At 56.4% G+C, this 14,304-nt stretch overlaps 7 protein-coding genes across 7 annotated transcripts; 3 read left to right on the top strand and 4 right to left on the bottom strand.

Moving 5' to 3' along the window:
* Window positions 1-135: 135 nt before the first annotated feature.
* On the bottom strand, window positions 136-1,209 carry SPSK_01828 (NAD dependent epimerase/dehydratase; the record flags this gene model as incomplete). Its single annotated transcript, XM_016728728.1, has 1 exon — window positions 136-1,209. One exon carries the CDS (start codon window positions 1,207-1,209, stop codon window positions 136-138), a length of 1,074 nt encoding a protein of 357 aa, XP_016590224.1.
* A 1,169-nt stretch (window positions 1,210-2,378) lies between these two features.
* SPSK_01866 (1-acylglycerone phosphate reductase) lies at window positions 2,379-3,336 on the top strand (the record flags this gene model as incomplete). The annotated part of the gene is made up of 2 exons (XM_016728765.1): window positions 2,379-2,413; window positions 2,484-3,336. The coding sequence occupies 2 exons, from the start codon at window positions 2,379-2,381 to the stop codon at window positions 3,334-3,336; spliced, it is 888 nt and encodes a 295-aa protein (XP_016590223.1).
* A 121-nt stretch (window positions 3,337-3,457) lies between these two features.
* On the bottom strand, window positions 3,458-4,669 carry SPSK_01785 (protein kinase; the record flags this gene model as incomplete). The annotated part of the gene is made up of 2 exons (XM_016728688.1): window positions 3,458-4,468; window positions 4,511-4,669. The coding sequence occupies 2 exons, from the start codon at window positions 4,667-4,669 to the stop codon at window positions 3,458-3,460; spliced, it is 1,170 nt and encodes a 389-aa protein (XP_016590222.1).
* Window positions 4,670-6,926: 2,257 nt separating this feature from the next.
* SPSK_01641 (uncharacterized protein) lies at window positions 6,927-8,618 on the bottom strand (the record flags this gene model as incomplete). Its single annotated transcript, XM_016728549.1, has 1 exon — window positions 6,927-8,618. The coding sequence occupies one exon, from the start codon at window positions 8,616-8,618 to the stop codon at window positions 6,927-6,929; it is 1,692 nt and encodes a 563-aa protein (XP_016590221.1).
* Window positions 8,619-8,925: 307 nt separating this feature from the next.
* SPSK_01482 (uncharacterized protein) lies at window positions 8,926-11,391 on the bottom strand (the record flags this gene model as incomplete). Its single annotated transcript, XM_016728394.1, has 1 exon — window positions 8,926-11,391. One exon carries the CDS (start codon window positions 11,389-11,391, stop codon window positions 8,926-8,928), a length of 2,466 nt encoding a protein of 821 aa, XP_016590220.1.
* A 456-nt stretch (window positions 11,392-11,847) lies between these two features.
* Window positions 11,848-12,459, top strand: SPSK_01977 (uncharacterized protein; the record flags this gene model as incomplete). The annotated part of the gene is made up of 1 exon (XM_016728875.1): window positions 11,848-12,459. One exon carries the CDS (start codon window positions 11,848-11,850, stop codon window positions 12,457-12,459), a length of 612 nt encoding a protein of 203 aa, XP_016590219.1.
* Window positions 12,460-12,496: 37 nt separating this feature from the next.
* SPSK_01829 (WD domain protein) lies at window positions 12,497-13,567 on the top strand (the record flags this gene model as incomplete). The annotated part of the gene is made up of 1 exon (XM_016728729.1): window positions 12,497-13,567. The coding sequence occupies one exon, from the start codon at window positions 12,497-12,499 to the stop codon at window positions 13,565-13,567; it is 1,071 nt and encodes a 356-aa protein (XP_016590218.1).
* Window positions 13,568-14,304: the final 737 nt, after the last annotated feature.

The raw sequence follows: 14,304 nt of genomic DNA, 5'->3' as shown, positions 1-14,304 counted from the left end.
TCCTACATTGTCTTTGGTTTTTGGGTCGTAATAGGAAATAAATGATCGGAGTTTCAGTGCCAAAAAAAGAATAAAGGCGTCACATCTATCTAGCTCAACATATGACGGCGTTCGGACGAGACTGGTCACCAACTACTACTTTGGAGTGTCCCCAATGCTCTGCAGTCCAGCCTTTTGGAACGACTTGGCCAAGGCATTACTTCTCTGAACGGTCTCGTTCCCTATGGCCTCGGCTGCCTCAGCAGCAATGCGGTAGACGTGCAGCGCCTCTGAAAACAGCGGCCGGTGATCCTGCCACCCAGTCACCTTCCGCAGCTTGGTCGAGTCGGTCCACTGCGGGAAGTCGATGATGCCCGGCGGCCACAGGTTTTGCTCTGTCGCCAGCTCCGACGGGTCCACGTACTGCGGGCCCCCGCCCTGGATGCCGTACTCTTTGACGAGCGCCTGCGCAACCTCGTCGAGGGTCTCGTAGCGGTGTGCCGAGATGTTGAACACGTGGCCCTCGACCTCCGCGCGACGGGGATGCGACGCAATGGCAACGTAGGCTTCCGCGCAGTCGTCCACGTGCAGCGCATGCACGATCGTGTTGGCCGGCCGGGGGACGACAAGCGGCCGACCTGCCGTGGCGGCGACCTGGGCGGCGACGCTGAAAAAGCTGCGGTAGTAGCTGGACGCGCGGCCGTAGACGCTCGTGGGGCGCACGAGCACGGGTGCGAATGCGTCGGCGTGTGCAAAGATCTTGGCTGCGTACGTCGCACGGTTGGCAAGCACGGGCACGGGCGCAACTGGGGAGTCTTCGGTGTGGGGGGCCAGGCCCGGCGCGCCGTGGTAGTGTGGGCCGATGCCGTAGTCCTTGCAGCCGGATGAGAAAATCACGAGTGGCTTGACACCGGCAGAGCTGCTCGCGGTCCCGAGCGTGCGGAGGAGGCGGACGGCGTTGGTGTAGTGAGGGATGTAGTCGAAAATATTCTCCGTTGTCGAGACAATCGCATCAAGCGTGGGGGGAAGTTGGGCCTGGATGGCTGCATGGGCATCTGTGTCGTCAATGCTCCCAATGACCGGCAGAATCTCTTCTTGGGCAAGTGCCGCGGCAGATGCAGGTGACCGAACCAGTCCGTACGTGATCCAGCCAGCAGCCACGAACGCACGGGCGACGGCGTTTCCAATGTAGCCGTTGGCACCGGTAACGAGGACTGTCTTGGGGGCCATTGCAAGTATGTCGATCAATGTCAAAGGTATCGCTACCTGGGTGTATTGTGTCTATCTTGACGAATTATGTTGCGTTTACATTACTGCGCATATTTGCAATACTTGTTTTGCTCGAAGCCCGCAAAGCGTGCGTCCTGCAACGGAATGTATTGATAAGGAGTAGACTAATGGTCATTACAAATGCTCGCCTATTTACCTGAATTATTAAGCACATGTACTTTGGAAAGAATCCATAGCGAGAAGGCCACGAACAACAGGTGGAAATAGTCAAAGTATTTGCCAGTATGCACTAAATCCGGTCCTTGGCCTTCCCCTCCTTACGGCCGGGAGCCGAACTTCTTCTTTACTGTAGCGAACGACGTACTGTGTCGCGAATGAGATGTATGTTGTGATTCACCGCTGAATCTATGAGGCTCCCGACACCACGAATGTCGTCACGAAGCATGCGCGGCCCGTGCCTTGGGCGCTAGAGGGATAAGACAGCTAATAAACCCCAATGATGTAGAGTCTCTTTATCCTCTACCGGCTGGCATTGGGATCGAGTGCAATGCACTTGTACACCGCCTGTATGGCCCCGTATCGAGACTGCTGACTGCCCGTGCATGCTACTACACTGAAAATGAAAATAATGGCTAACAAGATGTCGACACAAAGGGAAGTCGAGTTGTTGATCTATCCAGCTGTTGGCGTCGTTTTTGCTGTTTATTTTAATATCAGGATTTCGAACACCGTGTAAAAAATAAATATGACTAGGAACAGAACCCAAAATTATGAAGAAAAATAATATCTCAAACCAAAAAGAGATAATCAGGAGTTAAAAAATAATAAAAACAACATTCAAACATAGCAAAATAATTAGCATGTCAAATCCCGTCTGGTCTTCAAAACAAATCGACGCTAGTCAGACAATACGTCTCACCATACACGTCAGACATCGTAAAGCCCCAGCCAAGGGATTTTGTGACAAGCCAGGCTGAAGTGGGGCATTACACGTGACGTCACTGCTTGGTGCTATTTGTCCACGACACGCCAGATGCAGGTCGTAGAATGGTATATTCAATGCTCAAACACAGAAGAGAGATTTTCTGTCCGCGACGCAATCCGCAATCGCATTTCAAACCCTCTGTGTGAACTTGTCTGGACATATACACACAACAAACGAAGACAAGATGGTCCCTGCACCGCAAACGGTGTTCATTACTGGGTGAGACTGGCTCTCGTACGTCCGTTGAATGAAACCCCGAATGAACAAAACACACTGACATGCACCACAGCTGCTCGCCTGGCGGTATTGGGAATGCACTCGCCCGCGAGTTTCATGCACGCGGCTGCAAAGTCATTGCATCCGCGCGACGCGCCGAGGCATTGACGGACCTGCAGGCGCTGGGCCTCGAGACCGTGCTGCTCGACGTCGACGACGAGGCGAGCGTGGAGGCCGCGGTCAAAGCTGTGGCGGACCGCACCGGCGGCCGCCTCGACATTCTGGTGAACAACGCCGGCACGACGTACCAGATGCCCCTGGCGGACATTGAGCTGGCGCGGCTGCGCGCCCTCTTCGAGACGAACCTGGTGGCCGTCGTCGGCCTCACGAACCGCCTGCTGCCGCAGCTGATGGCCGCGCGCGGGCTGGTCGTCAACATCTCGTCGGCCTCGGAGAGCCTGCCGTTCCCCTTCAAGGGCGCCTACGCCATGACCAAGGCCGCGCTCGCGTCGTACAGCCGCACGCTGTCGGTCGAGCTGGCGCCCTTTGGTGTGCGCGTGCTCAACGTGACGACGGCGTTTGTCCAATCGCAGCTCGGCAAGCGCACGCCGCCGCCCGCGTGGCCGGCCGACAGCCTCTACAACAGCATGCGGGGGCTGCCCCAGGGCGCGGGCAGCGGGCCGCGCATGCTGCCGGAGACGTATGCCGCGCGCGTGGTGGGCGAGTGTCTCAAAGGCCCCGGCTGGCTGGAGTGGGGTCCGTGGCGGTTCGGCGGCACGCGCGAGACGATGATGCTGGGCACGCTGAGCGGGCCGATGTGGCTGCTGGGCTTCCTGGGCAGCAACTGGGCGCGGTTCTTTATGCTTCGCAAGTGGAAGTTTTCCATTCTGAGCGATGTCCTGCGGCGAGACAAGAAGACGGTGTAGGTGTCGGGTGGTCTTGTGGTAGACACTCTATTCATTGACTATCCAAACGACGCTTAATTCAAATGAAGCACATGTTCAATACGAGGCTATCAGTACATCACCCCACCCACCGACGACGTCATTATTGGTCGTCGCTGTGGTTTGCGGCTGGACCACCGGTTACCTCCTTCTCGAGCTCGATGCCGCTCTTCTCTGAGATGTAGCGGAGGTCCTCCTCGTTAAACGTACGCACAACTTCGCTCTTCAACGCCTCCAGGATCTCCGCCGACGTCGCAAACTCTCCATACCAGCACTTGCGGATCGCATCAGCAAAGAGCAGCATACCGGTCACAGGGCTCGTGCCGATGGTATCAGGCGCCGTGTTCCCGGTGCTGCCCTTGAGCGGTTCGTCTTTCAGTGCCTCGCCATACAGATCGGGAAACTCCTGCCGCGCGTACAGGTGTTCCACCTCTTCGTCCGGCACTTTGTCGTACGGCCGCACGCCGGTCACAATGTGGTAAATGCTGGACCCAAGCGCAAAGCATTCCGTGTCGACACCGTAGTAGTCTCTGGGGTTTCGTGGTTTGTGATACCGCGTGCTCTCCATCGACATAGGCTCTGACCCACACACCGACGACCCAGCAAAGTCAAAGATGCGAACATTGAGCTGCGCATCGAGCCCCATGTTCTCCGGCTTAATGTCACAATGAAGCACATTGAGAGCGTGCAGGGCAGAAATGCCGTCGACGGCCTCGAGTGCCCAGCAAGCCCGTTGCAGGAGGGGGATGGAATCGTGGCGCCGGCTCATTCGGCGCTCCTTGTCGGCCCGTGTCTCCTCGTCGTCTCTGCGCTTTGTGTCTAAAAACTCACGCACCGTGTAGCCTCGCAGGTACTCGTGTAGCGTGTTGTTTGGCAAGTATTCCAAGTCGATGGTGACACGGTCTTTTCCGTTGTCAGACGAGCCAAGGAACTTTGCAAAACGGTGGTGGTCCTGCGGCAAGTGCTTGTAGGCGGCGATTTCGTTTCGCAAACTTTTGCACTGCTCCTTGATGACAAAATCGTCGCCTCGCCAAAATGAAACGATTTTCTGGACCCGCGTTCCGCCCGGGAGAAGGATGACAGTGCCGGAATTGCCCGCGCCGAGCATTTTTTTCTACCAGACGTGTTCCACTGGTCAGTACCCTAAGATGCTTACAACCTGAATCGGATCGGACGAGAGGGAGACGCAAAGTGCGCAAGTGCCTACCAAAAGTTGGCCCGCTTCCGAGTCGCTTGTGATAACAATTTCATTGGCGGCGTTTCTTATGGCAGGCATCTTGCCGCCGTTTGCGGCGCTGTTGGACTCGGATGGCATTGGAGCTGTGCTATGCATAGTATTGGCCACTGATGCTTTAGAACGGGGTGTACGAATTAGCATATATTTGTTATTCGCTGTTCTGTCCTTGGCTGCACATTTTGGACTGCGGTCTTCGTCTCCTAGAAATGTCGCAAGCACTTTCAAGGGGGCTGAACAAGCTTACACGACGTGGTATGTCATAGGCAACAGCCACACGTGATATGTTGATGGGTCATGTGATGGTGTCGGGTGCGTTGGGTTTTGGGCCAAAACAGTTTGCTATTATCACGACAGAGCTCGATGATTTGTAGTTAACTACATGCATTATCTATCTAAAAAGAAATCAAAGCAATAATCCAATACAGAATACCGTGCACGACCTTTGTTGAAAAGGACCACGGTCAGCGAATCCCACCTAATCCAAACCTATCCCAAATCCAGCTCCGGATTGTTAGTGGCTACCCACTACATCCCTCGTACCAGCCTAAACCGGGCACTACGGGAACACCCTAAGAGCAGCTAGAACAGGTTTTGCGCCCGTGCGACGAGCCAAGATAGACGTCTTCAATTTTGTCACACACATTGCCAGTTTGTATGGCGCTGTCACATTTAATCAATTCGACGCTTGAAAGTCGATGACCGCATGTATAGATGACCAAGATATGATGTCGTTCACACATTGTGTTGCTTCGTTTGCTTTGCCTTGGGGACAAAAGGTGTTAGTAGGGCAATTGTGTGAAAGTTGATCACTCATGGGACCTGAATCACCTTTGGGAGAATGGCTTGCTGAGTCTTGGAAATGGCACCGGAAAGACGATCAGGCAAATTGTGAAGGCTCTTTTTTGTTTGAAGTTGGATGGATTCAGAGAGGATGATGTCTTGTGAGGACGATGTCTTGTGAGGACGATGTCTTGTGAGGACGATGTCTTGTGAGGACGATGTTTTGTTTGTCCTCAGACGAAGGAAAGATCCAAAGCCTCATATTTATACGTTTTGTCGTGCGCGTTCTGATGCTTCTTGACTGTTTTTTCGACAGCCTTATTCCATCTAATGGGATTTATGCTTTCTGTTATTTCTGAATAGTTAGGCCGGCCAGTTTCCATTTCGGGCTTTCGTGCAAAAAGCGCCTCAAGAAGTACGCACATATTCACGATTGCTGTCCTCCTAATACAGGACGGCGAAGCACACCGGCCTGAGATGTCGACCCAAACTCTGCAATTTGTCCTCCATCTATTACAGTAAATACACAGCTTCACTTTATTCTAAGCACCAGACCACCTTTTGCATAAGAAACTCGGGCGTTTTGGTGATATTTGGCCCCCAAGGGTGTGTCGAATGCCAGCGCAGAGGTGGACAGGCTGTGAATGAACCACAACATGTAAAATCAAGTAAAACCGCACGGTTGCTGTCTGCAGAGACGAGGAAGGCAGCAGTAGGGTGTGTGGGGGTGGTGAATCAGTGGCCAATAAGCTGGGCCATGTGGCCGGCGAAGAGTTTTCATGCTGTTCTCATCGGGAATACGTGGGTAGCATCAGAGGTGTACAGAGCAAACGAGCACCATTAATCTGGCTTAAAAACTCGAGTAAGAAAATGTACCCGTGATGACAGAACGCTTATCAAAAAGAGAGAAAAAAAGTGCAAGATAGAGAATCTAGGCTGTTCTGCACAGCTCGCTGTAGGAAAAGCTGGCTGATCATGAAACTCTATGACTCGAGCAAAGGGACAAAAGGAGACGCTGCTGTCTTGGATCGCTGCATAATGGGCTTGCCGTCTGCCATAGTAATCCAGCGGCGTGCCCGGACGGTACTAGAATCTTTGTCGAGGAGACAAGGCTGGAGGCGGTGAGTGTATGCGGCAGAATTCATGCCCACAGGGCTTGAGCTATGCGAACGAATAGACATGGGCCATTTTAGCTTCAGCCAATGGGGAAATTCGAGCGGTCCATGACTTGTTGGCGCCGACGTTGTTATGCTGCGGAGAGGCGCTGTGAAGCGAGTGTTCGACAGACAATACAGCATTGCATGTTTTCAATAAAGCAGTTGCTTAACATAAATATAAAGTGAAGTGAATTGTCCCACAGCTGCTATTTGTGGTCGGAACAGTCCTTGACCCGCTGTTTGTATCCTATCCATATCCCGCAGCCAAAACGCCATCTCTTTCATCTGTCATACAATGGGCACTATGGGCTGGGCTACACATGCCACCATGACCAACGACAAGCAGGTACAGACTGCGAACCACTCTCACATCTGCATCGCGTCCGCCGCTCTGATGGTCATGCCCTGCGGCCCCAGTTGACACTTCTCTCCACCACTTGCCGCCAGTACGCCGCCGTCCGTGCCACCGCCGCCAGGTCTGGCAGGTGCTGCAGCGCCGCCACCAAGAACGCGCTCTCGCGCTGTGCTGCCGCCGACGGCGCCGCCAGGCCCGTGCCCGTGCCCGCGCGCCCGCCAGCAAGGGGCACGACATGCCACTCGATGCTCTTGACCAGGTTCAGCGTGCCTTGGTCAAAGGGGAGGCCGGCGCGCTGCATCTCCGACAGCAGGGCAAAGACGGCCGTGGCGTCGCCCTGGCGCAGCCAGCGGATGCCGAGCAGGTGGTTGTAGAGGGGCGTGCTGGCGCCCAGCACGTACGACGCGAGGCCGAGCGCCTTGACGCGCGGCAGCACGGCGAGCGCGAGCGGCGACGTCGTGCCGCCGCGAAAGTGGCTGTCCAGCAGGCGCTGGCCGTGAAGCAGGAGGGCAGGATACAGGGGCCCGTTGGCCGCCAGTTTCGACGAGATTCTGCGGCTTTTCTTTTCGGTGGCGGGTGCCGATGCCGACGCCTTGGCCTTGTCCTTGCCAATGCCCAGCTCGTCGACGAGCGAAAAGACGTGCTCCTCCATGTACTGCCAGAGGGCAAAGTCGGTCTTTTTGGAGAGCATGGCAAGCTCCATCTTTTGTTGGCGTTTGCGGCGGGCGAGCACGGCCGGTGAAGGGGGTGGCAGGGCCGTCTCCTCGGGAGTCTCTGCCGGTGTCACTCTCTTTGTCTCCGTTACCGGCTCCGTGACAGTCTCCTCCTGGACGTGACCGGGCACTTGTCTGGCCCGCACTTCGTCCTTGATGCCAAAGGCCTTGCCAGCAGCCGACCGCAGACTCGGCGGAAACTGCGACAGCACGCGGTTGCGCTGCAGATTGAGCTTGGTGTCAGCCGGTGGTGGTGGCGGTACTTGTGGTGTTGCAGCCGAGGCGCCACCGAGAGAACCGAGCGAACGGAGCACACTCGTGTCGGTAGCCACACTTGCGTCTGCACCTTCCAAGGCATACATGGCCGCCTCCTCGCCTTGTCGGCGAAGGTTGCGCTGATTCTCCCGCGCCAGGACCTGGTCGTCGCTCGCTTCGCCCAGAATCGAGTTTATGCGCGACCGCTGCTCATCGTCCTGCCGGCGCAGGGCTTCCGGCGAGCTGGCGTCGCCGGCGTCAATGCCAATATCGTCATCGCCACCGACATCTTCGCCGACGTAGTCGCCGTCGACGCCCGCCTCGACATCGTCGCCCATGCCCTCGTAGCCGTACATTTCCAGGTCGAGCTCCTCCTGCTGCTGGCGGTGTGCGATTTCTCGAAAAATGCGCCGGAACGCCTGCCGCTCGAGGGGTGTAATGGTGCCGTCAGCGCCACCAACGCCGCCAAGGTTGATGTGGCCCGAGTCGTCGACGTAGTCCTCCTCGTCGCCATTCTGCTCCAAACGCTCCGAGTCGGGCAAAAGGTCGCGTTCAATGTCGGGGGGGAGTTCGAAAGGGATAGGGTCGCGCCGGCGGGCTGCTCGGGGCGCCGGCGACGAAGAAGACGACGAGGAGGGTGGCTGTCGACGAGAGTGCGCCGGCGCAGTGGCGTGCAGGCTGCGGAGGAATTGGCGTACTACGGGCGCTCGTAGTGGTCTCTGGACCAGCCGTGCCGGGTAAAGAAAGGGGAGGAAGGAGGTCGACATGGCGTATGTCGACTGGTGAGGCGCAACTGGCTGAGGGGACGAATATCGTGAAAGTCCAAACAGAAATCTCAAACCTTTTTTTTGGAGCTCCATGCACAATGGCGCGCTAAATCATACACACCACAGCGGGAAACAGTGGAGCGTTGGCGGGTCTGTTTCAATTAATATGGTCACCTGATATCGCGTCGGAATAGTTGACGGTGTGTTTAGCAGCTGTTCACCAGCGCGCTAGCTCATGCACGCGTCGTCATTGCTGCAAAAACGGGACGTTTGTTCAAATCAAAATGTATTTGTGTCATTCATCTTTTCACCTGCACTTGAGATGCTGTTCAAAGAGCCAGCCATGCCCTAAACTCATCCACAAAATGAATTCTCGCAGACCTAGTCCAGCATCCAACTTTAGCCATACCGACTCTGGTCGTCGCACATCGTTTGGGATGCGTCTTGGTCCTTGGCACCGTTGCCGTCTTGATACTCGTCCAACTTCCGTTTCAATGATGCCTGCCGCTCGGCATCGAGTCCCATCGCCAACTCCCTTCGCCAAGTCTTGACCATGAGGGTCCTGTTCTCGCGCTGCTTGTCCTCTGCTGCGGTATTCGGAAGTTGCCCGGTACAAGTCGAAGTGCATGACTCGTTGTGCTTCATCGTTCCATGCCATGTTCGGTCGGCGAACGTGCTCGTTCACCACACCCTCAGCACGCAGGTCCTTTTGTGTCCTAAGCCCCTCCGGCTCAAGGTGAATGTTGGGCGGCAGCAACCCTTCACGAAGTGCCCGTTGCACGTCAGGGCCGGCATAGGACAGCAGCATCATGTGGCGTACGAGCACGTAAGAGTGCAGCGGGACGGCCTGGCGGAGGTCAATGACACCCAGGAACACGGGGACAATCTGGCCCTGCACGTCTTCGGCGATCCTGTACATTCGCTCTTCGTGTTGCAGCACATCTCTGTCACTCGCGCGCACACCTTTGGCCACAAATGTGTACCCATATCCGGTCACCGTGATCTTGAAGAGGACGCCGTGGCGGCCAAAGAGCCCGTGGCGGCCCAGACACTCGCAGTCTTGGTCCGCATTGATGGCAAGTTGTGTGACGACACGGTCTCGCAGCTCATCGACCGTCAGCGGATGGCGGAAAGCACCGCGGCGGGTGGCCGCCTCCCGATGCAGCTGCACATTAGGACACTTGTCGTCCAGCGCTTCCTGGCGTTGCATGCCGCCCAGACACGCTTGTGTGCAGTAGGGAATGGTCCACGGTACAGAAACAGGCGGCTGTCTTGGCAGTTTGCACGTTCTGCCACTGTCATCGTCCTCGTAGTGCGAGAGCCAGCGCTTCAAATCCTTCTCGGCTGCGTTGATCCAGGACGCCGGTCGCGGTGTTGATTGAGAGGCCCAGATGCAGAAACTTGCAAAGTAGGCTGCGGCTGTCTCGCGGGGCGCTCGCAGTCCCTTGTTGAGGTTCCTGCGGGCAGCAGTGTCGTAGACTAAAGGCACGGAAAAGTCGCACACATGGTAGTAGAGAGTGCGCCAGTCGCCTTTGGGCACGCGAAGAAACTGGGCACTGCCGCCCGTCGCAACGTAGGCATACTCGATGCCCGTGGCAATCATATGATGAAAATTCCTGCAGAGCATCTGCACCACCTGCTGGTTGGAAGCCCATGTTGACTGGTTGTATATTTGGTCTATGTCCACGTCGGACGTTACTTTTTCCCAGTGTTTGTACTTGGCCACTCTTTGAAAAAAATCGTCTAGATTGCCGTCCTGCATAAGCTGTCCTAGTCTCTTCACAGGGTGTCCAGACCCATTGTTGTACTCGCCGATCAGGACGGGTATTTGGCTCTTGTCGCTCTGAGCGGCAATGCCCCAGCGATGGGGGCCACCGGCGCGGTCGCGATCGTCAACATTCCTGGATGCCTCTCCGTCGTTCCCAGGCAACATACGTTCGTCACAATCGCCCTCGATTTGTGGCTCGAGCCCAAAAGGCCTGCCATGCAAGGAAAGTTTAGCCATACTTGAACCGACGGCAGATCCGCCTAGTTGATCACTCTGGGCCCGCCGGTAGGCATCTAGAAGTTGTTGAGAAGGTTTTTCCATGACCTCTTTAACATAGAAGGGAAGATCTACGGGGTGTACAAAATACTTGCCTGGGGAGCTCATTTGCATATTCAGCTGCGAACTCTCGATCGTGTACGGTGGTGGGAACAGGGCCTCGTCCCCAAGTGTTTGAGACAGCATCACAAAAGTCGCAGCATGGTCCTCGGCAAAGTCAGGCCATCTCCGCAGAAACTGTGGGCCGTAGAAGTGGTCGTCAAAGGACGATATCTGTGCCTCCGGTACAGGTGCGAAGCCCCGTCTCGTCTGTCGCCATCGGCATGCGGCGCTGTGTTGGTAGGGATAGCCCTCGCTCATGTCTCGGTCTCTGAAGGTCAGCAGAGACTCAAGGCCGTCGTAGAACAGGGACTGTAAACCGTCTTCGACCAACTCGAGATACGTCAAAAGCGACGTTTTCTGGTAGAGGTCAACAACTTTCTCGTCCGGAATGGAAGCAGGGGCAGCGGCGGTTGCGGCATTGCTGCTATCCACACGCTGCTCTACATTGTTTGCGTGTGCCTCTCCCGTCTCTTGCTGTATCTTGTTCCCCGACTCTTTGGCGATGGACAGAGAAACGTGAGGATCTTTGTTCGTAGAAATAGGCTCGTCATTTCGCCTCCTTATTTCTGCGTTTGCGCTGTTCTTTCCTTGCTCCCCGTTTGCAATTGCAATATTGGCTGCGTCCATCGCCAAGGTAATGAGAACGAGGACCGCATATATGGGGGGCGACTGTGTCTTTGTGGTCTAGAATTTGGGCAACATACTGTAGGGGTTAACTTTGAGGCGGATTCGGTTTGGAGTCAAAAATTGACAGTGTGGGTGGGAAGTGGTTGTTTGTTTTACGGTTGATGACATTTAACACTGATGGAAGAGATGCGGTTGACGAAAAGGGCAGGTGGGTCTGGTCTGGCTGTGCCAATAGCAGAAGGAGCGACCAAGGCCATGCACGCACGCACTTTACGCGTTATTTGGAAGGGGACCCTAGTGTGAGCACCGAAACCGCGTTTTCTCAATCTAAATCTGAGCTCAGTTCACACGAGACTGCGTTTGCTCAGCTCCGTTCGTTGGACCCCGAGACCACCGCAACCGACCAACCCACCTCGAAAACAACGCACAATCTTTCCGATTGCTCCTTTTTCTCCAATGGCCCCCTCGATAGATACGTCCGGGCTGACAGCCTGGGAGCGGCGGCGCGCGGAAAACGCCAAGGTGAACAATGAGATCTTGAACAGCATCTCCAAGACATCCGCCAAGGTGTTTGGCCCCATCGCGTCGGCAAACAAAAATGCCTCGCCTGCATCCCAGACGAAAAAGCGACCTGCGCGCCGGTCAGAGCCAGTCAAGCGCGAGGCGCCCATGCCGACGCGCCGCAGCGCTCGCGTGGCTGGCATCGAGGCAGACCCCGAGACACTGAAGCGCAAGCAGGACGGTGTCGATGGTGTCCTTGAGTACGGCCTTGGCGAGTCCGCGCGCGACAAGCGGCTGCGGGTCAGCGGCGACTTGAGCCTGGGCGATATGCAGGTGGACGGACGGTGGCAGGGCACGCTGGCCGGGCTGAAAGAGCTGTCTGCGACGGGGGCCAGCACACGCCCGGGCGTGCGACCGGGCGTACGCACATTTACCGACGAGGATGTCCGGGATACGACGGACAAGGAGCTGAGAGCATTGCGGCAGGAGATGAATGGCCTGCAGTTGTACGACAAGTTTGAGGTCAAGGGTGAGTCAACGGTCGACATCCGCACAGTGCCAGTGTGACAAAAGAGCCTGCCGTCCTGACAAAGCAGACTTGAAAATGACAAAGGACCGCATTTATGCCATGGCGTTCCACCCGACCGAGGACAAGCCAATTGTGTTTGCCGGCGACAAGGAGGGCCGGCTGGGCATTTTTGACGCATCACAGGAGCCGGACATACCCGTCAAGGAGGAAGACGCAGACGACGACGAGGAAGCAGAGGCGCCCGAGCCTGTGATTGTCGGGTTCAAGCCGCACGCTCGCACCATCTCGAGCATCCACGTGCTGGACAGCGACCCCAGCTCCGTCTACACGGCCTCGTACGATACCACCATCCGGAAGCTCGACATCCAAGCACAAAAGTCGGTCGAGGTGTATGCGCCGCCCGACGACGAGGGCGACGCAGACATGGCCATCTCCTGCATGGACTTTGCGTCGGACAACCCGCACCTGGTCTTCTTCTCGACGCTGCGCGGCACCCTGGGCCGCCACGACCTGCGTGCCAAGCCCGCGTCGGCCACCACGATCTGGCCGGGCCTGCACGACAACCACAAGATTGGCGGCTTCTCCCTGAGCCCGCGCCAGCCCCACCTTGTTGCGACGGCCAGCCTCGACCGCACCCTCAAGATCTGGGACCTGCGCAAGATCGTCACGCACAAAGACGAGGACGGCAGCAAGGTCGACCGGCCCGCCCTGCTCGGCGAGGACCCGGCGCGGCTGTCGGTCTCGCACGCCGCCTGGGGCCCCGGCGGCCACATCGCCACAACGTCGTACGACGACACCATTCGGGTGTACGACTTTTCGGCCGTCCAGAGCACATGGAAACCCGGGCAGGCCCTGGGCGACGACGAGACGCAACCGGCACACAAGATCAGCCACAACAACCAGACGGGCCGGTGGGTGACCATCCTCAAGCCGCAGTGGCAGCGACACCCGCCCGGCGGCGTGCACAAGTTTGCGGTGGGCAACATGAACCGGTTTGTGGACGTGTACGCAGGCGCCACGGGCGAGCAGCTGGGCCAGCTGGACGGCGACGGGATCACGGCGGTGCCGGCCGTGGCACATTTCCATCCGACGCAGAACTGGGTTGCCGGCGGCAACGCGAGCGGCAAGCTGACCCTGTGGATGTAGGGAAACGGCTTACGAGAGTTGATTGGGTGGATGATGGGCGGCCGAGCAGATCTGGTTTGAGCTGGTCTTTTTAATGTCTTACGTATTCTGTCAATATATCATTTTGTGTAGCATGGAAAGGGTGCATATACGAGTAGTTTGCGTAAACTAGACACCACTCACTGCCGTATGATTGTTGCTCTCGGCATCGCCTACATCTTGACGTTTATCTCTTTCAACGTAGCACACACTGTCAATGGCCACCAATCCAATTTCTGTGGGTTCGCTTGCATGTGATGGTAGTCTTGTGCCATTCTCTGCACTAACGACAGCGGTCGATTGCGCCTGCTGGCTAGCGCGTGCAAAGGCCCATGTGCGCCAAAGCAAAAACGACCACAGCTTCCCCAATATCACCCTCATCATCACGTTCTTTCCTAAAACGACGCAGCCTCTTAGCTCCTTCTCTGGGGACTTTTGTAGCCAGGAACATCTCCATCTCCATCCATTCCACCTTATCAGCTGCCACGCCCTCTTCGTCCAAACTACGACATATTTCTCCCTCCCCCGTCAGCAACCTCCACAACCTACAACACATCCTCCACCCACCCACCGCCCCGTCTCCGAGGCTCATCCTCTCCTATCTACTTGAGAACAGACTAACAGCCAACGGACCAATCCTGCCACGATACTTTTCATGGTCGTTCGCGCACTGCACCCTTTTTTGTCCCTTTTTTGTCCCACGCCTCTTATCCTCTTAT

Source organism: Sporothrix schenckii, assembly GCF_000961545.1.
Source record: "Sporothrix schenckii 1099-18 chromosome Unknown Cont42, whole genome shotgun sequence".
Classification (NCBI taxonomy): Eukaryota; Fungi; Ascomycota; class Sordariomycetes; order Ophiostomatales; family Ophiostomataceae; genus Sporothrix; species Sporothrix schenckii.
The sequence above is the reverse complement of the archived record's forward strand: the minus strand, read 5'-3'. Positions and strand labels throughout refer to the sequence as shown.